At 28.6% G+C, this 24,265-nt stretch overlaps 10 protein-coding genes across 10 annotated transcripts; 6 read left to right on the top strand and 4 right to left on the bottom strand. All coding sequences in view use genetic code 12, as the record gives it.

The window, feature by feature from the left end:
- Positions 1 to 339: 339 nt before the first annotated feature.
- Positions 340 to 1,335, top strand: KGF54_003886 (inorganic diphosphatase; the record flags this gene model as incomplete). The annotated part of the gene is made up of 1 exon (XM_051764523.1): positions 340 to 1,335. One exon carries the CDS (start codon positions 340 to 342, stop codon positions 1,333 to 1,335), a length of 996 nt encoding a protein of 331 aa, XP_051617928.1.
- A 69-nt stretch (positions 1,336 to 1,404) lies between these two features.
- Positions 1,405 to 6,321, bottom strand: NUP188 (Nup188p; the record flags this gene model as incomplete). The annotated part of the gene is made up of 1 exon (XM_051764522.1): positions 1,405 to 6,321. One exon carries the CDS (start codon positions 6,319 to 6,321, stop codon positions 1,405 to 1,407), a length of 4,917 nt encoding a protein of 1,638 aa, XP_051617927.1.
- A 216-nt stretch (positions 6,322 to 6,537) lies between these two features.
- ERG12 (mevalonate kinase) lies at positions 6,538 to 7,842 on the top strand (the record flags this gene model as incomplete). The annotated part of the gene is made up of 1 exon (XM_051764521.1): positions 6,538 to 7,842. The coding sequence occupies one exon, from the start codon at positions 6,538 to 6,540 to the stop codon at positions 7,840 to 7,842; it is 1,305 nt and encodes a 434-aa protein (XP_051617926.1).
- Positions 7,843 to 7,983: 141 nt separating this feature from the next.
- Positions 7,984 to 8,970, bottom strand: KGF54_003883 (uncharacterized protein; the record flags this gene model as incomplete). The annotated part of the gene is made up of 1 exon (XM_051764520.1): positions 7,984 to 8,970. One exon carries the CDS (start codon positions 8,968 to 8,970, stop codon positions 7,984 to 7,986), a length of 987 nt encoding a protein of 328 aa, XP_051617925.1.
- Positions 8,971 to 9,142: 172 nt separating this feature from the next.
- PPT2 (holo-[acyl-carrier-protein] synthase) lies at positions 9,143 to 9,550 on the top strand (the record flags this gene model as incomplete). Its single annotated transcript, XM_051764519.1, has 1 exon — positions 9,143 to 9,550. The coding sequence occupies one exon, from the start codon at positions 9,143 to 9,145 to the stop codon at positions 9,548 to 9,550; it is 408 nt and encodes a 135-aa protein (XP_051617924.1).
- A 57-nt stretch (positions 9,551 to 9,607) lies between these two features.
- GUA1 (GMP synthase (glutamine-hydrolyzing)) lies at positions 9,608 to 11,203 on the bottom strand (the record flags this gene model as incomplete). The annotated part of the gene is made up of 1 exon (XM_051764518.1): positions 9,608 to 11,203. The coding sequence occupies one exon, from the start codon at positions 11,201 to 11,203 to the stop codon at positions 9,608 to 9,610; it is 1,596 nt and encodes a 531-aa protein (XP_051617923.1).
- A 1,350-nt stretch (positions 11,204 to 12,553) lies between these two features.
- On the top strand, positions 12,554 to 16,584 carry KGF54_003880 (tricalbin; the record flags this gene model as incomplete). The annotated part of the gene is made up of 2 exons (XM_051764517.1): positions 12,554 to 12,598; positions 12,688 to 16,584. 2 exons carry the CDS (start codon positions 12,554 to 12,556, stop codon positions 16,582 to 16,584), a joined length of 3,942 nt encoding a protein of 1,313 aa, XP_051617922.1.
- Positions 16,585 to 16,940: 356 nt separating this feature from the next.
- On the top strand, positions 16,941 to 21,911 carry RPA190 (DNA-directed RNA polymerase I core subunit; the record flags this gene model as incomplete). Its single annotated transcript, XM_051764515.1, has 1 exon — positions 16,941 to 21,911. The coding sequence occupies one exon, from the start codon at positions 16,941 to 16,943 to the stop codon at positions 21,909 to 21,911; it is 4,971 nt and encodes a 1,656-aa protein (XP_051617921.1).
- Positions 21,912 to 22,222: 311 nt separating this feature from the next.
- KGF54_003878 (uncharacterized protein) lies at positions 22,223 to 22,579 on the top strand (the record flags this gene model as incomplete). Its single annotated transcript, XM_051764514.1, has 1 exon — positions 22,223 to 22,579. The coding sequence occupies one exon, from the start codon at positions 22,223 to 22,225 to the stop codon at positions 22,577 to 22,579; it is 357 nt and encodes a 118-aa protein (XP_051617920.1).
- A 50-nt stretch (positions 22,580 to 22,629) lies between these two features.
- KGF54_003877 (uncharacterized protein) lies at positions 22,630 to 23,271 on the bottom strand (the record flags this gene model as incomplete). The annotated part of the gene is made up of 1 exon (XM_051764513.1): positions 22,630 to 23,271. The coding sequence occupies one exon, from the start codon at positions 23,269 to 23,271 to the stop codon at positions 22,630 to 22,632; it is 642 nt and encodes a 213-aa protein (XP_051617919.1).
- Between the last annotated feature and the right edge of the window lie 994 nt (positions 23,272 to 24,265).

The following is a 24,265-nucleotide window of genomic DNA, read 5'->3' as shown; positions in this document are numbered from 1 at the left end:
ATAATATATATATATATAGAATTTGCATATGAATAATCAATTCGATTTTCAACAAAAACCTATGTAGGAGGGAGATTTCTTTGGTACGTTTGTTCAACCTCTTTAAAAGTATTTTTTGCAACTTATCGTTATAAATTTTAATTTTAGGCAACCAAGTGAACCGAGATAAAAATAAATGTTTCATATGACAAAACAATCAAAAAAAAAACTTTTTAATTATTTCCCCACTAAAAATTTAAAAGCATAATTTATTAAATTTCAAAAATTGATAACAAAATCTTAAATAAATATTTCTGAAACATGAAAAAATACTCAAGTCTACTATATAAAACCAAAGTAATGACGAATAATAATATAAATCCAGCTATAGCGAGACTCTCATTAACCAATAGACATTTAACTCAATCCAGAACCAGTTCATCATCATCAACTCCATCACAGACTACAATTAAAACATCATCAGAAAAACCAATTATAATACCAACTTCACAAGGTAAAAAATATTCAGCAACTTATGCAAATTACGCAACCACTAAAAAATCAGATTCCGAACAACCAAAAATTTTATCATATTTTCATGATATTTCATTAGATTTAAACACACAAACAAAAGAAGCAAATTTTATATGTGAAATTCCACGTTGGTCAAATGCAAAATTTGAAATTTCTACAAAAACACCTGGTAATCCCATAATACAAGATATTAAAAATGGTAAAGTTCGATTTGTTAAAAATTTATTTCCTCATCATGGATATATTCATAATTATGGTGCATTCCCACAAACTTGGGAGGATCCATTTGTAAAACATTATGACTTGTATGGAGATAATGATCCATTAGATGTTTGCGAAATTGGATCGAATATTTTGAAAACTGGTGATGTGAAAAGATGTAAAATTTTAGGATCATTAGCATTAATTGATGATGGAGAATTAGATTGGAAAGTTATAGTAGTGGATATAGAAGATGAATTAGCTTCACAAGTAAATGATATAGAGGAATTAAGAAGGAAATGTCCAGGATTATTGGAAGCAACAAAACAATGGTTTAAAGATTATAAATTAGCTGATTCAAAACCTGAAAATAAATTTGCATTTGGTGGAAATTATAAATCTGCTGATGAAACTATAACTATTATTGAAGAATGTCATCAAAGTTGGCGAAATTTGATACTGGGTAAAGTTCAAGGATCAAAAGATAAATTACCAAGTATTATCAATACTACTATTGAAGGATCACCTGGATACGTAAAAGAATTTGAAATAAAATTGAGTGATCCTTCTACTGAAGATGACTTAATTCCTTTAGATACCAATAAGAATTACTACTTCTAAAAAATCTAAATTACATTTTGCATTATTTATATAATACTAAATACTTTTGACTTTTAATTTCAAACAATTTTAATCATCACTTATAATAGTTTTCAAACCTCTAATTTCTTCAAATATCTTTTTAACAAATTTATCAAATTCTAAACCACCTCTTTCAAATAAAACTTGTTCTTCATTTGAACTGGGGATAATACGAGATGTTAAAAATTTAGGATGTTTTAATAAATTATCAATACAATCAATAAAATCATCTCTTTTGGATGCTGATTCAATACCTGGTAGTATTCTCATATCTATATCTTCATTTCCCAAAATAATATGAGGTAATTGAGTTTTTAAATATTCTTCAACATTCATTGCTTTTAATAAATCATAAATGACTATTAATTGATTAGTTTCAATTAACATTGCTGATGAAATTTTAATACTTGATGAATCATTACTCCAACTATTAAAACAAAAATCAATTTGTTTTTCAAATAATTGTAAAGCAACACATATTTCAGGTACTACTATTGCACCTAATTTATAAATACTTGTTATAATTATTGGTAAAATTCCATTTATCCACAATTTATAATATTTAGTATTATTTGTAATTGATAATTCTCCTTTTCTTATTGGTTTCGAAATTGGACTTTCTAATAATGTAACATATAATCCAGAATTAATAATACTATTAGCAACTGATTCGATTGACATAAATTCTAATAAAAACATTAAACTTAATTGAGCAAAGCCAAATTCTTCATTTATTTCAATTTGATATGAATATGTGTACATATTAATTAATGTCTTGCTAGTATTGGACTGTTCAATTAATGATGCCATTTTGTTGTTCAACATTGGTCCATTTGTTTTTAAATTCATAAATACTTTAAGAATTGATAAAACTAATGATAAATCATCATATTCCTCATACACTTTTGATGACAATTCCTTTTTACCACTATTTTTAGATAGGTATATATCATTTTGTAATTCAATTGATAAAACTTTTATACTTTTTGTAACTATTGATTCGAATAAATTTTCAAATAAACTTGAAAAGCCTAAAATTATTGATGAATTATCTTCTATCATATTCAAAGCACAGAATATGATTCGTAATAATGGTCTATATGTTCCACTTGAGCAAGATAAGTCTGATGCAAAGTTCATACCATTTGAAGTTAATAAAGTGCTTGCACTTTTCAAAATTTCCAATACTTTTTCTCCTTGACTTTCAACTTTTCTTGTGAAGAATGAATAAATTAAATAAAAGCCCAAGTCAATTCTTTCAAAATATATGGATCTGAATTGTTCAGTTGGTAAATTTTCGTCAATATTAGTTTTTAATAAAAAGTTGATAAAATTTAGATACTCAACAACCAATTTACCTTCATATCGACGACAAAAACTAGTCAATAAAACTTTAAATGATTGTGCACCATTCAATTGAGCTTCCAGATATTGTGTATTTATACTTGATGCTATGATTTGTTCTTTAATTTGGGTCCATTCACTTGAATTTTGGAACAATATATCCATTAATTTCAAGTTGTAAATTGCACCGGAACTGACTTCATCTCTTTTATGCAATGAAGTAGTAAATTGTGAAAGCTTTAAATTTGGATAAGCTGAATGGAAAGAATCTTCTAAATTAGTTTGTAAAGACGCTTGGTAATTGTGAATTTCAAATTTATTCTCAGCTACTTCAATGAATTCTTTTGAATTAATTGAATCAATTATTTTCTTTTTACATTTTTCATTTTTTGTGGTAAATAAATATAATGCTAATATATCTGCGATCTTTGAAACACGCTTAACTTCATAGCATCTGCTAACGTAACCTTCGATTGATTTTGGTGGATCTGTGATTTGTATTTTAATTCTATCTAGTAATAAATCAATAAATTCTTCATCAAATTTTGTTTCTTTTACAGTTGTCCATGAATTGCAAGATAAAGCTATAGCATCAATTAAGTGTATACTGACTGAATTAGGATAGTATTTAATTTCCCTTAAATTTTTCTTCAAAATCTGAACTAATGATAATTTTGGTTCTTTCTTGATATCATTCTTTTGATCTTCATATGCATCTTTTCCAGTATTAAATAAAACAATTAATCCTTCTTGAGTACTGCTCATTACAGCACATATAAAATCATCCAATGAGATTTTAACCTTGTAATCATCAAAAGAATTATCTAATCCAACTGCTAAGGAATTTTTCAATATCTGAGCACCACTACTTCCCAAATTCGATAATAACGAAGGAGTTGCTTCATCAAGCCAGTCAGCACCCACTAAACTGGTAAGCAAATCTAAGGATGTAGTTCTGTAGGATTCAACACCTGCAAATATCTTGACCAACTGAACCGAGTTTTTAAATAATTCACGTTCAAAAGCCAGTGGTTTTAACTTCAAGTTACTTCTCAAGTCAATGATTAGTTTTGAAAATGTGAATGAGCATTTTATATAATTATCGTACCAAGCTCCTGTACTGTCAGATAATTCTATTAAGTTTAAGTTCAGCGACACTGCCTCTATAACATTTAGCAAGGGTATGATTGCACGAGCAGAATTAATTGAAATTGCCGAAAATGACTCTAGTATATATTTGGCACTTGAAGCAAATACATTTGTAATTTTGTTTTCTGGAATAGTTCCCTCTTGAACTCCAAACGCTGTAGTTAAAACTGTGGAAGAAAATTTCAATAATGATATACTTATCTGCATTTTTTCACTAAAATGATTAAAACGACAAAAGGAAATATTTTCAAATAAAAATACTAAATGACCTGAAATTTTGTATAAATAATCACTCTTTGTTTTTGATGGATAATTATTCTCTAATGACATACAATCCTTTATCAATGATGAAGCAAAATTTATGAGTGAGGCTGAAAATTTATACTCTCCATTGACCATCTCCACAGCACCAAAAATAACCGAAGCCAATCCTTCTTTACCATCTCTGGAAAGTAATGCAGATTTTGCTAAATATGGCCATATTCTATTGGAAACAACTGGCAATAATGTTGTCAACAAATTCATTGCAGCAGTCAATATTGAAACATCTCTAGAGTGCAATGATTGTTCCAAAAAGCTAAGTACAATTTCCAAAATATCAGTATCATCAGTATATGCTGACATGGACTCTAACATTAATTTAAGTTCTTCAGTACCATTATCTAACGCAACGTTATTCATCAAATTTAAAATGTCAACAATAATCTCTTGTTTTAACACATCTTTATTATTAAAGCTCTTCAGAAGATTTTGTAAAACCCTACCAACAAAAGCCCAGCCGTTATATTGATAAAGAAACGTTACCAAAACTTCATCCTGACTTGCAGCTGGTAAGATTTTTGCTTTTGTTCCTGTTGTTAAAGCCATTGCTAATTTATTATTTGACTCAAATGGTGGATATACATTGAGTTCATTTGTAATTTGTATTAGTTCTGGATTTTGTTCATCTATTTGATATTGTTGTGTGAAGTAGTCCTTTTTGTAGTTTTGAATGTATGATTTCAAATCATTAAATTCATGTAATGCAAAATTACCATTGATGGATGCCAATTTGATATATGGAGATAATAAAAGTGGGAATTTTGCCCTTGCAACTATAAAGGTATCAATTGTAGCTTCATTACTAAAAAAATTTTCAACAATATTATTTGGACAGTTCCGTATCACACATAATATTGTGCCAGTAATCTCAGGTGTGAGCTCTAATAATGCCACTGATGAAGTTATGACTGTTGATAATATAGCAGAATACAAAGGATCATATTTCAATAAATCATTAACTTTTCTTAATAAACCAAAAACATCGAAATTTAGACTCTTTTTATTCAATTGATTGACAATTCTATCAATTGATGAGATACTGAATTTAGATTCAAAAATTTTAGATACGGGAGAGTCTGGATTCTCTTGAAGGAAGAAAGATTTTCTTAATAGTATGATTGTCCAACTAAATATTATTACTGAGTTATTGTTGTAATCACTGGTACAAATATTATTGATAAATTCAAATGTTTCTAGGTCACCCAAAAATGAATCCTTATTTTCATTTTCAGATTCATAGGCGTTCTCAAGATCCAAAAATTCAACTGTTATTACTGTGAATAATGCTTGTATTAATTCATATGCTTCCTGATATAATCTTTGAGAACCCAATGCTACTCCAAATTTTGTAACACGTAAAAGCTCAAACCATTCTTTTACTATTAACTTGTTTACCAAAGGATTCTGTATTGACAATTCAATTAATAATTTACAAGATTGAATGAGAAATATAACAGTCTCGTTGTATATAGTTTGATCTATTTGATCTGATAATCCGGTACTGTATGATTCGCTAATTAAAAACAGTGCTGTACTTTTAATTGAACTAAGTAATGATTTGAGGTATGAGTCCGACAAAAATAATTCTTTGCCAATATTTCGTATTACTGATGACGCATAATGATTTGTTTTATTATTTGCAAGCTCCAATGCAATTTTCAAGACAATCCTTCTTTCTCTTAAAATATTTAGTATGTAAAGGTTAATGTTTTCAGATTCAAATTCGTGATCTTTTTCATCGTATAATTTGCTTTTGAAATTTAGTTTGGGACTTGACTTTGGTGGGATTTTTTTGCTTGTTTGACTTATTACTCTAATTACTTCTTTAATATCAAGATCCAACTTTGTACTAATGATTTCTCCATCTTCAACCATTTTAGGTGTTATGTCAGTATATAGTATACTATGAATCGAGATCTCTTTCGTATCTGATTTAATCTTTATGGATTTATTTGTTGCTCTAAATGGTTGTGGATCTAGTATTACATCTTTTATCAATAACAAAAAATCATCCAACGCATCTAATAAATATGGATCTTCACATGTTTTAATTAAATTCAATGCATTTTCAAAAGTCCAGTATTGAGTTGGTTGAATTGGTTTCAAAGGTAGTTTTGATGAGCCTTTGCTTTTTGTTATAGATGAACTCATGGTCTACGTGGTTGACCTTATTCTATTCGTGAGAATGCACAATTGACTCGTTGTGATAATAAGTTGTTGCTGCTAAATATTTAAGATGAAATATTGTTCTTTATTTTTTTCGTAGTGTTGATGTTTTAAGTTTTTAATTTTTTTACAACCAAATTTTCAAAATATCAAAAATACATTAAACTTGTCGTTTAAAACCACCACTCAATTATTCAACACATGCCCTCGAGTAATTTGCCCCCATTCATAGTTAGCGCACCTGGGAAAGTCATTATATTTGGGGAACATTCTGCAGTTTATGGTAAACCAGCAATTGCAGCTGCATTAAGTTTAAGATGTTATTTATTAGTCGTTCCCTCAAATGATACAAATACTTTAAGATTAGAATTTCCCGATATAGAATTAGACCATTCTTGGGATAAAAATAACTTACCGTGGAATGAAATAAAAGAATATTTAAAGATTGGCACAGACGATAAACCAGAAATACCGAGTGAATTAATACCTGAAATAGTGGACAAACTATCTCATTTACTAGATGGATTCGACAACAAAATGCATTACATAGCATGCTTCTGTTTTTTGTATTTATATATCAGCTTATGTAACAAAGATATACCTGGGATGACATTCATAGTGAGATCAACTTTACCAATTGGAGCAGGTTTAGGTTCATCAGCATCAACATCTGTTTGTTTATCAGCAGCATTATCAAAATTAGGAGGTTGGATAAAAGATCCAAATGTACATTCTACAGAAAAATCACCAATTGAAGATATAGCAGAATTAAATTTTATAGATAAATGGTCATTAATTGGTGAAAAATGTTTTCATGGTAATCCTTCAGGGATAGATAATGCAGTTGCTACCCATGGTGGTGCAGTTATGTTTCAAAGAACATCAATGCCTGAAAAACCATCAATAAGGACCAATATGAGAAGTTTTCCCGCTATTAAATTATTATTGACAAATACAAAAGTTCCCAAAAGTACTGCTGACTTAGTTGGAGGAGTTGGTAAGTTACATAAAGAATATGATAGAATGATTTCTTCAATACTAGATGCTATGGAACATTTAGCTAGAGAAGCCTATCAAGTAATGATACGACCTGGTTTTGGATCAGAAGAAACTGCTATTTTAAGAAAATTAGTAACAATAAATCACGGGCTTTTGGTAGCGTTGGGTGTTTCACATCCATCATTGGAGAAAGTTAAAATAATTGGTGATAATTTGAAAATTGGTGCAACAAAATTGACGGGAGCTGGTGGTGGAGGTTGTGCTATAACTTTATTAAATGATGATGTTGAAGAATCTGTAATACATGGTGCAATGTTGGAGTTTGAAAAAGAAGGTTTTGATAGTTTTGAAACTTCACTAGGTGGTAAAGGGGTTGGAATGTTATTTCATGATGATGTTAAAAATAAGAAAATTTTCACTACAGAATCTTTTTGTGGCCATACTAATCGTGATGAAATCGAAAAAAATTTGGCTGTTGAAAATGTGCCTGAATGGAAGTATTGGTGAGCAAAAAGCTCCAATTAGAAGTATTAAAAAAGAAAGTATAAATTTAATCTGGCTTTATTTTTGAACTTACACACCAGACATGTAATAAAATACAACGAAAAGCATATGGTATTATATACAAGTATTAAGCGTTTGTTAGATTTATATACCTCTATTAAATTCAACAACTTCAATTTTTTGACCTTCTTTATTCTTTAAATCCTGAAATTTTTTCTCCAATCTACTTACTGGCAAAGTTTCTCTTTGTGGAAAAACAGCTAATGCAAAAGGTAACACCACTAAAGAAGTAATAAAAATTAAACCAATATTAGTTGCAATTTCAACGGACTTTGGTTTATTTCTTAAAAATTTTGTCTTTTGTAACTTGAGTAATAAGATTGGCGGTATGACCATAATTGGAGTTGCATTAATTACTCTACTAGCTGCAGTTTCTCCCACAGCATACCAAGCTGCAATTTTAGAATTACCTAAATCTTTACCTTCTTTATCATAAACAGAAATTCCCTTTTTCAATTCTTCACTTCTCATTAAGAAAACATTTGCAATACCAGCAGATACAACAGCAGCAAAAGGAACTAATCTACCTAGTATAACTCTTGTATTTGGTTTAATATTTTTCAATCTTGGAACTAACGAATTTAAACCCAATGCAACAGTACATGAAGCAGTAACTGCCATTGTATAATTTGTTATAATTTGCTTTGTAGTTAAAGGATGTGATTTATTTGAATTAGCAGTATTTATAGCAACATTTAAACTTTGATTAGCAATTTGCCAAAATAATGTCCCTACAGTACCTAAATTTGGTGTAAGCATCCCAGCAGTAACCACCAAATTAGACAACGCACAACTTGACATTCTAAAAGGTAAAAAAACCGTTTCTCCAGTATCTGGATGTAATGTTGAATCAAGTACTTTTTTAGCTCTCCAAAGTTCTGGACTCCATGAGTGAGTTACACCATTTTTATAATCCCAAATCATTGTTTTTGCAGTTTGAATATCTTTAGAAGTGTTTAATAACATTGTTGGATCTGAAATTTGTGCACAATGTTTTACTCTTCCCCAGTATGTGTTTAAATCATATTTGGATTGCGGTAAGGGTATTGGACCACTTATTGATGAAGCCATTGCTTTATTGGTGGAATATAGTTGGAGATCTGGTGGAGTATCGTTTGGTTGCCAAAATAATTTTCAAGTTTTGAAACAAAAAAATCTTGTATGAGCAAAAGACGCAAATAAAGCACAAACGGAAATATACGATCATTTGCAACATTATTGTCATCATTTGCTGCTCAATGTAATGAGAAAAGTCGGTATCACCTTAGGAATCGGTATAGATATTATCAATTCTTTAAGATTCAGCAAATTACTAACAACAAAATCATCAACATTTACATCTAGATTATGTGATCGTATACTAAATCCTATTCATGAAATACCCAAATTCAAAACTTTAACTTCAGAAAGACAAGTACAATACATTACGGGATCATGGGCTGCTAAAGAAGCATTATTTAAGACTTTGGGACCTGAAGATCAAAAGCAATTCAATTTTAATCAATGGTATCGATATCATGATTCTTATGGAAAACCTTTTATTTGGAGTGATTCATATGACGGTAAAGATGAAGAGTTTCATTTAAGTATATCTCATGATGAATCCCTCATAGTGGCTACAGTATTAAGACAAAAAACTTACAAAATTTAGTACCTGGTATTCTATTATTACATATTCATTATTTTTTACTAAACTACGTTAGAATATCTATTCCCATTCAACAGTTGCTGGTGGTTTTGAAGTAATATCATAAGTAACACGAGCAACTCCATCAACTTCATTAACAATTCTTGAAGCAACTTTTTTCAAAAATGGAGCTTCAAATACAAACCAATCAGCAGTCATAAAATCAACAGTTTCAATAGCTCTTAAAGCAATAACTTGTTCATAAGTTCTTTGATCACCCATTACTCCAACAGATTTTACAGGTAATAAAGCAGCAAAAGCTTGAGATATTTGTCTATATAATCCTGCTTTTTTAATTTCTTCAATAAATATAGCATCTGCTTCTCTAGCAATTTTAACTTGTTCTTTTGTAACTTCACCAAGCACTCTAATAGCTAAACCTGGACCTGGGAATGGATGTCTCCATACCAAATCTTCTGGAACTCCTAATAATTCACCTAAATGACGTACTTCATCTTTAAATAATTCTCTTAAAGGTTCAATTAATTTTAATTTCATATTTTCTAATAAACCACCAACGTTATGATGAGTTTTAATAGTTTGTGAAGGACCTTTAAAAGATATAGATTCAATAACATCTGGATATAAAGTACCTTGTAAAAGATATTCAACTTCTGAACCATCATGAGGTTTAATTTTTGCAGCTTCTTCTTCGAAAACATGTATAAAAGTATTTCCAATAATTTTTCTTTTCTTTTCTGGATCAGTTATTCCTTTTAATCTACCCAAAAATAAATCACCAGCATCAACAACAGTTAAATTTATTCCTAATCCTTCATCTAAAGTCTTTTTAACTTGTTCTGTTTCATTTAATCTCATAACACCATTATCAACATAAATAGCATGAAATCTATCACCAATTGCTTCTTTCATAATTTTAGCACCAACAGTTGAATCAACACCACCAGAAACTGCACCAATAACTTCAGCGGTTGGACCAACTAGTTTTTTAATTCTTGCAATCTCTGTATCAATAAAATTTTCCATACTCCAATTTGTATTTGCTTTACATATATCTACAGCAAAATTTTTTAATAATTTTTTACCTTGTAAAGTATGAGTAACTTCTGGATGAAATTGTATACCATAAATTTGTTCTTTTTCATTTGATATACCACAATATGGTGAATTATCAGAAGTTGCAACAACTTTGAAACCAGTAGGTAATGCATGTAATTTATCACCATGAGACATCCATACTTGTGAATGATCAATATCTTTAAATAATTCACAATTTTCATCTTCAACATTTAAAGTAGCTGGACCATATTCTCTTTTATCACCTCTTGCAACTCCTTTACCATTAATCCAAGCTAATTCTTGCATACCATAACATATACCCAAAATTGGTACACCTAATTTAAAAATTTCATGATCAACATGTGGTGCATCTTTATCATAAACTGAATAAGGACCACCAGATAATATAATACCTTTTGGTTTCCAAGTCAAATCTGCAATTTTTTGAGTACATGGTAACATTTCTGCATAAACTTGAAATTCTCTTAAACGACGAGTAATTAAATGTGAATATTGTGAACCAAAATCTAATACCAAAATAGTATCAAAAACTTTTGAAACTTCAATTGGTACATCTTCAATATTAGTTGATGACATCTTTAGTTAATTCTATTAATGAAATCAAATGAATATAAAAATAGGGAATGTTATTTAATTTAATAATACACTGCCAAAAAAAAAAAAAAGTTCTTTAATGGAATGATAAATTAGAAGTCAGAAATTTTCAATTGGTAACTTAATATTAATATTAAAAAAATAAATAATACTCATCTTAATTCTTGCATATAAGAATTTTTTTTTTTTTTTCCATACAAATTAATAATATTTTGTAACATATAGAGTATTAAAAAGGGATATCTATGTTCAATTCTAAGAAGATATGTAACCATATCTAATAGATGAATGATGGAGAATAATTGGACTTGATTAACTCGGTACATTATAATTTTAATAATTTGAAATTTATTAATTTATCAAGATATTTTAAATTTTGGTCCGATGGAAAAGATTTAATAGATAAGATATAATATTATACGGCTACCAATTGAGATGATTTGGAATCTTTTAAGACTTCCTTATGAATCATTAATAAGATGTTAGATGATTTGAATCTTGTAGTAGATTCATTTGGATCAGATATACTTTTGACATTCATTAAGTTTCACAGGTTTACAAACTTGATAATTTGATTCTCAAACTCCAATTTCCTTTTTTCTTTCAATATCTTAAATTATTTGCAGTAAATTTGAATTGAAAAAACCCAAATTCAATATTTAGGGGTAACAATAAGCTTCTACTTTCCTGTCGATATTGAACACTACTTGATTTTTTCTATATCAAAATCCAATAACTAATCATATATTCTCTTTGTACTAGAATCTATTATGATTACTTTATAATATAAATCACTTTTGTATAAAATAATTTAACTAAAAAATATATATAATAATATGAAACGGCTACACAAAAGATAGATTTTTATTATTTATTTATTTTAATTCTAATATTATAATAAATTTAGAATTATAATATATCAAATTTAATTCAGTTATTAATCTATTTTAATCTAACTCAAGATGATAAATATTAAAATAACTCTAAATAAAATCTACATGTTGATCTCATGAAGTACAATATTACCAATAGTGTTCAAATTATATAAAAGTAATAATAATAAATATCTATTTATTATTGTTCGTAAATTGTAGAATTGAAAATTTCATATTATTTTTTCTCATAATCTCGAAACCAATTTTTAAAAATAATAAATTTAATTTTAATAGCAATATTAAAACTAATAATAAGTGAAAAAGATAAAAAAATTATTAATATTAACCATAATTATTTAAACATTATTACAAGTTAATCTAGCTATATATTTATTCTTATCAATTGATATATCAATTAATTAATTATCAACTCAATTGACTATTTAATTAATCAAATATGGCTGATGCTGGTGTTGCTCCTGATGCAGGAGGTGCTTCAAATGTATGTTATTATATTTTAATAATTTAAATTGATTGCAGACCAATTAATGATCTATTTGAAATTAGTGAAGTTACTAACATCAATTTCAGCCAAATGACCTTTTATCACCACCAAAACAAGTTGAAATTGATCAAGCTCCATCACCTGAAGAAGCTTTAGAACCAAATAAAATAAAAGAATTAAAACAAAATGGTATAAAAGATCAAGAATCAAATAAATCAAAAACTAGTATTGCAAATGGAAATACTAGTAATAAAAGTTTTAATAGTGACAATCATAGTAGCAATAATAAGGATTTACCACATCCATCAGTAGAAGATGGATTTCATAATAATGTTAATGCACGTCAATCTGATTTTAAACAACCAAATGCTGATTATTTGAATAGACCATTAGTACCATCAGCTTCAACTCGTTCAAATGAAAATAGATCTTTACAACCTAAAAAGACAACAGATACTGAAAAATCACAACAATCAGAAGATTTTGAAGCAAATCGAATGTCATCAGTTTTTGGTAAACAGGATAGTGCAGGATTAAAACCAAGTCCTGATTATGATATGTCTGATGTTAAAAGTAAGCCTCCACCAAGACAGCCAGTTGATCCAACTTTTAGAGGTTGGAAAGAAGTTGGTGGATATGAAGCTGACGATGCTTTAACCGCAGCTGATGAATCAATTGATCTATTATCAAAAGGGTCTATATTCGATCAGTATTTACCGGCTGTTATGTATGGAGATTGGTATCATAATACAGCATTTTTAATTCTTGGTGGATTATTATCATGGATAATTGGATGGTTTAGATTTTCAGTTGCTCCATTATTCTTTGTAATGGTAATATTTGGATTATTATATCGTGCTTCAGTTAAAAAATATAGAGGTGTATTAAGAGAACATGCACAAAGAGAATTCTCAGTTAAAAGAATTGAAGATGATTATGAAACAATGGATTGGTGTAATTATTTTTTAGAAAAATTTTGGTATTTTTTAGAACCTTCAATTTCTCAAATTGTTTGTGATCAAGCAAATCCAATTTTAGCAGGTTTACCAATTCCAGCTTTTGTACAATCTGTATGGTTGGATACTTTTACATTAGGAACTAAACCTCCAAGAATTGATCAAGTTAAAACATTAATTGGTACTGCAGATGATGTTGTTGTAATGGATTGGGGATTTTCATTTACTCCAAATGCTAATGTTGATGCTAACAATAAACAATTAAAAAACAATGTTAATGAAAATATTGTAGTTAAGGCAACAATTTTTGGAATTACTTTACCAATCACTATTGCGGATGTTTCTTTTAAAGGTTTAGCTAGAATTAGATTAAGATTAATGACATCATTTCCTCATATTGAAACTGTAAATGTTTCAATGCTTGAACCACCAAAATATGATTTTAATACTAAAATTTTAGGAGAAAGTTCATGGTGGTGGGAAGTTTTAGCTTTTCCAGGTTTATATCCATTAATTAATGAAATGGTTAAAAAATATGTTGGTCCAATATTATTTAATCCAATGTCTTTCCAATTAAATGTTCAACAATTATTATTAGGTAACGGTTTGGATTCAGCTATTGGTGTATTAGCAATTACTGCTGGTTCAGCAAGAGGTTTGAAAGGTTTTAAAACTTTAGGTAATACATTAGATCCATATTTAACTTTTGGTTTCAGAAATAAAGTATTAGCTAGAACTAAAACAATTAGTGATACAGATGCACCAAAATGGAATGAAACTGTATATATTCCAGTTGCATCATTATCAGAACCATTGACTATCACTGTTATTGATTACAATGAATTTAGAAAAGATAGACAAGTTGGTGCAGTTCAATTTGATTTAGAAGCTTTAATTGATAAACCAGAACAACCAAATCTTACAGCTGCATTTTTAAGAAACAATAAACCAGTTGGTGAACTTAGATTTGGTGTTAAATATATGAAAGCTTTAGAACCAGAAAAACAAGCTGATGGCGCTTTCCAACCTCCACCAGATTTAAATACTGGTATTGCTAGAATTGAAATAGCCGAAGCAAGACATTTGAAAGGTGGTGATAAAGGTGCATCAAGTAGTGCTGAATTAATTTTCAATAACAAAACAGTTATTGAAACTCCAGTTCAAAAAAATACAAATAATCCAGGTTGGGGTGCTTCAACTGAACAAATTGTTTTCAATTGTGCTAAATCAAGAGTTAAAGTTCTTATAAAAGATCAAAATGGAAAAACAATTGATAAAATCAATACTACATTACCCGAATTAATTGATTCCACTTTAGTTGAACAAACTTGGTTCCCATTAAGTAAAGGTGGTGAAGTTAGAATAGTTACTAGTTGGAAACCTGTACAATTAGAAGGTGCAAGTGGTGCTGGTGGTTACACTAATCCTATTGGTGTTATTAGACTTGATCTTGAACATGCTGAAGATTTACGTAATTTAGAAACTATTGGTAAGGTTGATCCATATGCAAGAATATTATTAAATGGGTTCGAGAAAACAAGAACTTGTGCAGTTGATTCTTCATTAGATCCAACTTGGAATGAAGTCCATTACGTTAGTGTTTCATCTCCAAATCAAAAATTAACAATTGAAGTAATGGATGTTGAATCACATTCTGCTGATCGTACATTAGGTTCATTTGATGTCAAATTAAATGAATTTATTCAAAAGGATGAAAGAGGTCAATATATTGAACATGTTGATAAAAAACAAAGAACAAATAAATTGGTGTCTAAAAAGGGACCGAAAGGTTCAGTCACTTATACTTTATCATTTTATCCATGTTTACCAGTTATGACATTACAAGATTATAAAGATGAAGAAGAAGATAAACAAAATGCTCAAAAGGAGAAACAAAAATTAGAAGATCTTAAAAAGGATAGTAAACCTCCAGCAGGTATGGAAAGTTCACAACAATTAAAAGAAGAAGAAAGTAAAGACAAAGAGAAAATAGAAAGTGATGATGATGATGATGAAGGTTATAGTCATAAATTAAAATTATCATTAGATCAATTAATTGAATATAAGAGTGGTATATTAGTTTTTGAAATTATAAAGGGAACCATTTCCAAAAATGATACTTATTTACAAGTATATTCAGGCAATCAAGGATATCCAGATTTTGTTACAACTAAATTAACTAAAAGAGATGGTAAGATTCAAATAACAGGTGATTCAACAATAACTGAATTAGAATGGTCTAAAACAGTTTTTAGATTAGTTAAAAATAAAGATGATAATAGAGTTGATAAATGTGTTGCGGAATTAACAATTCCTACATTACAATTATTACAAAACGGCTATAATAAACCAATGACTATAGATTTAGAAGGTTCAGGTTCTGCAACTTTTCAAGTTAGGTTTTCATGGATTCCATTAATCTATAAATCAGGTATACCACCACAAGATTCTGCTGATAATTCAGGTATTTTATCTGTGGATTTACAAAATGCAAAAGGTTTACCATCAGCAGATAGGAATGGGTTCTCAGATCCATTTATGAAAATTTACTTAAACACAGAAAAGGATTCTTTCTTTAAAAGTAAAACAGTTAAGAAAACACTTGATCCAAAATGGAATCAATCATCACAAGTTGAAGTTGCTAATTTATATGATTCAGTATTAAAATTTGTATGTTATGATTGGGATATGGCAGATGCAAATGATTTATTAGGTATTGGATTTGTTGAGTTAAGTAAATACGATATGAAAGAAGGACCAGTTGAAGTTGAAATTCCATTAGAAAGTGAAGAAGGTGACCCAGCTGGTTTTGCATACGCTACTATATCATTCAAACCAGAATTCATCTTGAATGTGAAAGCTAAAAGTTCATCGACTGTAGGTAATGTTGGACAAGTAGGAGTTTCTGGTATTAAGGGAGTAGCTGGTGTTGGTAAAGGTCTTGGTGGTTTAGGATTTAAAGGTGCTAATAAAGGAGTTAAAGCAGGTGCTGACGCTGCTAAAAGTGTTGTTAAGAAGATTTTTTAATATGGTTTATTTAAAGTGGTGATGGAGAGGTGAAGGATCTTTTGTATAGTATTGTTTAATTTAAACATTGTTTGTATTTATCATAAATCAGCTAAAAAATTGATCTCTAAGCATGATATTAATCGAGTTGCCGATACATTTGAGTGTATGAGATTACAGTATTTACTACTTTGTGTGTATATAATACAAGTGTTTCAGGTATCTTTATTTTGTGTAATAATCTAATTGTTAATAAATAGAAGAGAGATGAGAGTAAAAGAATTATAGAAGCAGAAAAAAAAAAATTGGATCCAATCAATATCTTGAACTTATCAATTTACAACCAAAAATCAATTTCAATAAAATAAAAAGTCATCATGGATATTTCGAGACCAGTAGGTTCAGAAATTACATCAGTTGATTTTGGTGTACTATCAGATGAAGAAGTTGCCAAATTATCAGCAAAACAAATCACAAATCCAATAGTATTTGATAATTTAGGTCATCCAATAAATGGTGGTCTATATGATTTATCATTAGGTGCATTTTTGAGAAATGTTTGTACTACTTGTGGGCTAGATGAAAAATTTTGTCCCGGTCATATGGGTCATATTGAATTACCCGTACCTGTTTACAATCCAATGTTTTTCAATCAATTATATATTTTCTTAAGAAGTTCTTGTTTATATTGTCATAGATTTAAATTGAATCAACTAGAAACTGACTTGTTTAAATACAAATTACAATTAATTCAATATGGGTTATTATTGGAATGTATAGAATTGGAGAATTTGACTATATCTGGGAAATCCAAAACCGAAGATGATGTAGATGAAGAAGATGAAGAAGAAGAAACATCAGTAGATGATAAATCAAGAAAAGAATTAACAGCACGTCGTGAATTATTTGTTAAAAATGCAATATCATGTGCATTGAAAGATGGAAGAACTACAACAAAGGGAGTAATAACAGCATCAGTTAGCGAAGAAAGAAAAGCAACTATACACGATTTTTATAGAAGATTATTAGGTAGACCAAAATGTTCAAATTGTGGAATGTATTCACCAAGTTTTAGAAAAGATGGATTTGTTAAAATTTTTGAAAATTCTTTAACTGATAAACAAATTACAAATAATAGAGTAAGAGGTTTACAAAGACCTGATATGATTAGAAAAAATGGCTCCAAGTCAAATAGTGGAGCAAGTGATATTCCAAATATTAAACATAAAAGTGGATCGAAATATGTATTGGCATCAGAAATAAGAAATGTAATAAGAGCAGTTTTTGAAAAAGAACAACCAGTTTTACAAAAAGTTTTCCATTCAAGACCTTATCAACATGAAATAATAAGTGGTGATATTTTTTTCAAACAAGCTATACTAGTTCCACCAACAAGATTCAGATTACCTTCAAAATTAGGAGAAGAAATCCATGAAAATGCACAAAATGAATTATTATCAAATATTTTGAAAACTTCAGTATTGATTAGAGATTTAAATAGTCAAATATCCAAAATGTATCAAGAAAAATTAAGTGGAGAACAAAAAAAAATAATTTTTAATAGACTTATGAATTCATTTGTAACTTTACAAAATGATGTAAATGCATTTATAGATTCGACAAAAAACCAAAATGCACCAGCTGGGAAAATACCGAATCCTGGTATTAAACAAGCATTAGAAAAGAAAGAAGGATTATTTAGAAAACATATGATGGGTAAAAGAGTTAATTATGCTGCTCGTTCAGTTATTTCACCAGATCCCAATTTAGAAACCAATGAAATTGGTGTACCACCAGTTTTCGCAACCAAGTTAACTTATCCAGAACCAGTTACATCACATAATGCATCAGAATTGAGACAAGCTGTTATCAATGGTCCAGATAAATGGCCAGGTGCAGTACAAATACAAAATGAAGATGGATCATTAATCAACTTAAATGGTATGAGTTTGGAACAAAGAAAAGCATTAGCAAATCAATTATTAACCCCATCTGGATCATCAACTTTTGTTGGCAAGAAAGTTTATAGACATATTAAAAATCAAGATGTTGTTATAATGAATCGTCAACCAACATTACACAAAGCTTCAATGATGGGTCATAAAGTAAGAGTTTTACCAGGTGAAAAAACATTAAGATTACATTATGCAAATACTGGTGCTTATAATGCAGATTTTGATGGTGATGAAATGAATATGCATTTCCCACAAAATGAAAATGCAAAAGCTGAAGCTTTAAATTTAGCTAACACTGATTCACAATATTTAACTCCAACTTCAGGAGCTCCTTTAAGAGGGTTAATTCAAGATCATATTTCAGCAGGTGTTTGGTTAACTAATAGAGATACATTTTTCAATAAAGAAACTTATCAACAATTAATCTATGGATGTATAAGACCAGAAGATGGTCATACTAATGGAAGGAGTAGAATAATAACTGTTCCACCAGCTACTGTCAAACCTGAATATTTATGGACTGGTAAACAAGTAATCACCACTATTTTATTGAATATTAAACCAGATGGTGTTCCAGGTGTCAATTTAATTTCGAAAAATAAAATCAAAAGTGATTATTGGAGTGCGGAAAGTACTGAAAATGAAGTCATATTCAAGAATGGTGAATTAGTATCTGGTATATTAGATAAATCTCAATATGGTGCATCTCAATTTGGTATTGTTCATTCATTACATGAAGTATACGGTCCAGATGTTGCAGGTAAAGCTTTAAGTGTTTTAGGTAGATTATTTACAAATTATATTATGATGACTGCTTTTACTTGTGGTATGGATGATTTAAGATTAACTGAAGATGGTAATGAATGGAGAAAAGATATTTTGAAGGCATCAGTTGATACTGGTAGACTTGCAGCTACAGAAGTTACTAATTTATCAGATGATACACCAAATGATGATAAAGAATTAAGGAGAAGATTAGAAGAAATTTTAAGAGATGATAATAAATTAGGTATACTTGATGCTATAACTCAATCCAAAGTAAATGCTATTACATCCCAAGTTGTTTCAAAATGTGTACCTGGAGGTACAATGAAAAAATTCCCATATAATTCTATGCAAGCTATGGCTTTATCAGGTGCAAAAGGTTCAAATGTTAATGTTTCTCAAATTATGTGTCTTTTAGGTCAACAAGCATTAGAAGGTAGAAGAGTTCCAGTAATGGTTTCTGGTAAAACGTTACCTTCATTTAAATCTTTTGAAACAGATGCAAGAGCAGGTGGTTATATTAAACAAAGATTTTATTCAGGTATCAGACCACAAGAATATTATTTCCATTGTATGGCTGGTAGAGAAGGTTTAATCGATACTGCTGTAAAAACATCTAGATCTGGTTATTTACAACGTTGTTTAACTAAACAATTGGAAGGTGTTCATGTTAATTATGATAATACTGTAAGAGATGGTGATGGTACTATGATTCAATTCTTATACGGTGGTGATTCAATAGATACTACAAAACAATCTCATATGAATCAGTTTGATTTTTGTTTGGAAAATTATGATGCATTATTAGCTAAATATAATCCAGGTGATGGTATTGATAATTTAGATACTACTGAAGCTGCATCATATTCTAAAAAAGTTAAAAAGGCTTTGAAGAAACAAAAAGACATACCACATTACGAACAACATATTAAATACGATCCCGTACTAAATGTTTATAATCCATCCAAATATCTTGGTGCAGTTTCTGAAAAATTTTCAGAAAAATTAGATTCATTCATATCAAGTCATCCACATTTATTTGCACAATCAAAAGAAGAAGCGAAATCTTCAAATAAATTAACAGAAAAGAAATTTAAAGCATTGATGCAATTGAAATATATGAGATCATTAATAAATCCAGGTGAATCAGTTGGTATTATTGCATCACAATCAATTGGTGAACCATCTACTCAAATGACATTAAATACTTTCCATTTCGCTGGTCATGGTGCAGCAAACGTTACTTTAGGTATACCACGTATGAGAGAAATTATTATGACTGCTTCAGCTGCTATCAAAACCCCACAAATGACATTACCTATTTTAAATGATGTTACTGATGAACAAGCAGATGCTTTCTGTAAATCAATTGCTAAAGTTGTTATGTCTGAATTCGTTGATAATGTAACTGTTACTGAAACCACTTCACAGGATGAAAATGGATCAAATAGTAGATCATATATTATACATTTAGGTTTTTATTCAAGAGAAGAATATGAAACTGAATATGATATAAGTAAAGAACAATTAGAATATGTTGTTACAAAAGATTTTATACATCATTTGGAATCACAAATTGTTAAAGAAGTTAAAAAACAAAAGAAACCAGATTATATGCCAACTGTTGGTAAATCAGCAGGTAAAACTGATATGGAAACTGTTAGTGGTAAAATCAAAGATGTATCTGATGATGAAGATGATGTAGATGAAGATGATGCGGAAGAAGAAAATATGAAAAATAAAGCTAAACAACAAGTATCATATGATGGACCAGATGATGATGAAGTTGAGACTATGAAACGTGCAGAAGAAACCAGTGATGAAGAAATGGAAGATGCTGATGATGATAAAGAATCATCTTCTAGTAATTACGATTCAGATTCAGATTCAGAAGATGAAGATGGAGATACCAATATGGATAAGAAACCGGAATTATCAAAATCAGCAAAAGATCGTCAAGCAGAAGTTATATCGAATCATAATATGGTTACAAATTTTAATTTTGATGATGAAAAAGGTGAATGGTGTGAATTTAAATTAGAATTAAATGGTAATGAAACTCAAAAATTATTAATGGTAAATATTGTTGAAGATCTTTTAAGAAAAACTGTTGTTAGACAAATTCCAAATATTGGTAGATGTTTAAGACCAGAACCTGATGCTTCAGGTAAAAGAATATTAACAACTGAAGGTGTTAATTTCAAAGCAATGTGGGAAGAAGAAGATTTTATTGATGTAAATTCAATAACTTCAAATGATATTGCATCAGTATTAAATACATATGGAGTAGAAGCAGCAAGAAACACTATAGTTAATGAAATTTATAGAGTTTTCGATACTTATGGTATAAGTGTTTCATCAAGACATTTAGAATTAATAGCAGATATGATGACAAGAGAAGGTACTTATTTAGCTTTTAATAGACAAGGTATTGATTCATCAACTTCAAGTTTTATGAAAATGTCATATGAAACAACTTGTCAATTTTTAACAAAAGCTGTATTGGATGGTGATAGAGAAGAATTAGAAAGTCCTTCTGCTAAAATTGTTATGGGAAAATTATCAAATGTTGGAACTGGTTCATTTGATATTTTTGCTCAAATGCCAAAAATTGAAGAAGAACTTTAGTTGTTGTATTTGGCTGGTTAAACTAACTTTGCTTTTGTTACTTATATATAGCATTTTTGATAGACTAAAATAAAATTTTATTATTCGTTAAATGTAAATGTATACTTGTAGATTCGCTCAGATTTAAAAAAACCAAGCATATCAAAAAAAGTTCAAGATTTAAGGGGTATTTTTATACTTTCATGAATAATGTCAAACAACCCCACATTTCAAATACATTTCAAATCAGATGAAAATTCGATATAAGAAGCTGTTTACCAAGCCAAGATTGAATTTTTGTAAACAATCCAAATTTTAAATTAAGTGAAGAAATGACAAAATTTTCAAGTATTCAAAGTAATGAAAGTATGGAATCACTTTTCAATTACGAAATATTTTTAGAAAATATGAAAATTATGGAACATGAATATATTTTAACCTTTGACGAATATCTGATGAGTTCAATGTATGAGATATTATTTTCAGAAAAAGATCAAAAACATAAATTTTTTAAAAAGAAGAAAAAAATTCCAATTCCAATCCAACCTGAATATGAATTAGAAATTGATCAAGAAGATGTCAATATTAATTTGAATGAAAATATAAAACAAATAAAAAATGTAATTGAAATTTCATCAACTCCACAAAAATCTATATCAAACTTGTTATTAAGAAGTTATACAATTTAATTAAAATATCAACCTAAAAAGAAAATGTAATCAAATGCTAATGATATTTTTTAAACATTATAAGCAGCAACAATTAAACTTAAAATAAATGAAATTTTAAAACTTGGATTATGTAAAATTAATTGTTTTAAATCAATTTTTTTTGAACCAATTGAAATTATTGAAGTCCAAGGTATTGAAATAATCTTTCTATTTTCTAAAAATTCAATTAAAAAAAATGAACTTAAAGAAATAAATAAAAATACTTGAGATAATTTACCTAATATAATTCCAACAAATAATCCAGTTACTGATCCAATTGTTAATTCTTCGTAATTTAAATTTCCACCAAATCTACTTTCTACTTTTCCTGTTGTTTTATTTACTTTAACATCACTTGAGATTTGTTGTCTTGGTAAAATAGTTGCTGAATCATTATTTATAAATAAATTTTTGGAAAATGATGATAAAATTAAAAACGTTGCACCAGTACTTGCTAATAATAAACTGAAACTTGATGAATTTTGTGACTTTTGAGAATATGACTTTAAGGTTGATACAATTGATGATGATGATGTATTTGTATGAAATTTGGGGAAATAATTGGTAGCTATAAATTTATTATTTATTGAATATGATCTAATTGAAGATTGTTGTTTTAATTGTGTAAATGATCTCTTGAAAATGGTTTGTAAATATGGTGATTTGAACATTGTAATCTATGAAAATGCAATTGATGTTGAGAAATGATTGAATTTTTAAAACTTGATTTCAAAAGAAGCTGTTGATGATTTAATTTAGTTTTAGTTTTAAAACAGCAATTTTGAGTTGTATTATAATTTTTATTATTAACACATTTTTAAATATGTTGGGGGTACTGTATATAAGTTTTACCATTAAATTTATTCAAAACTTCCTGTTCAATCAATCTTAGTAGACTAAATAAACAAAGAATAGGAAGAAGCAGATAGTAAGTCAGTATTTTGATTTTTTGATAAGATTCCATCCCATTTGATTTTGGAATTTGACTTCAGTACCAATACTTTTGATAAAAATCTGTAGACTTCCGCATTGGGTAATTGGAAGCAGAAGCTTTTGGAAGTGTTCACAGCTTTGACATATTTATTATCGTCAAATAGCTTGCGTCATGTTACAAATTTTTAAATAAATGTATGTAGCCTACTTATAGATTATAGCCGGTTTGTTATACAAAATTGTGCTCAAATATTTCAATACTTTGAAGGAGGTATTGCTTATAAATTACTTTTAATACCAATGTGAAAGCACATCATTATCATATGAACTCACAATTTAAATTTTGAGAGAATAGATAAGTGTTTTTTTTTAGTCAAATAGTTAATGACATTGAATAGAGTCTAATGTTGCAACTAAAATAAAGAAATGCACACTTATTCCTCAAATACTTGTTCACAAAAGATTAAGAAAGTGGAAGTAATAAAAGAACAGAATTGGTTATACAATGTTAACTTATCATTCGAATTACTTGTGATTTCCTAAATAAGTTAAATTATTAAATTGAAATTTGATCTTAGATTCAAAATCTGTCCATTATTTATTATAGTTGGGAGTTTGTACATTATTTTATATTATTATTATATCAGATTAGTAATTTATTCAAAAAATTAATTTCATATATTATTACGTAATTTATTATATAATTTTGCAAGTACGAAGTACGATAAAATA

Source organism: Candida jiufengensis (genome assembly GCF_024610255.1).
Source record: "Candida jiufengensis strain CBS 10846 chromosome Unknown scaffold1, whole genome shotgun sequence".
Classification (NCBI taxonomy): domain Eukaryota; kingdom Fungi; phylum Ascomycota; class Pichiomycetes; order Serinales; family Debaryomycetaceae; genus Lodderomyces; species Lodderomyces jiufengensis.
This window is presented reverse-complemented; position numbering and strand designations above follow the sequence as displayed.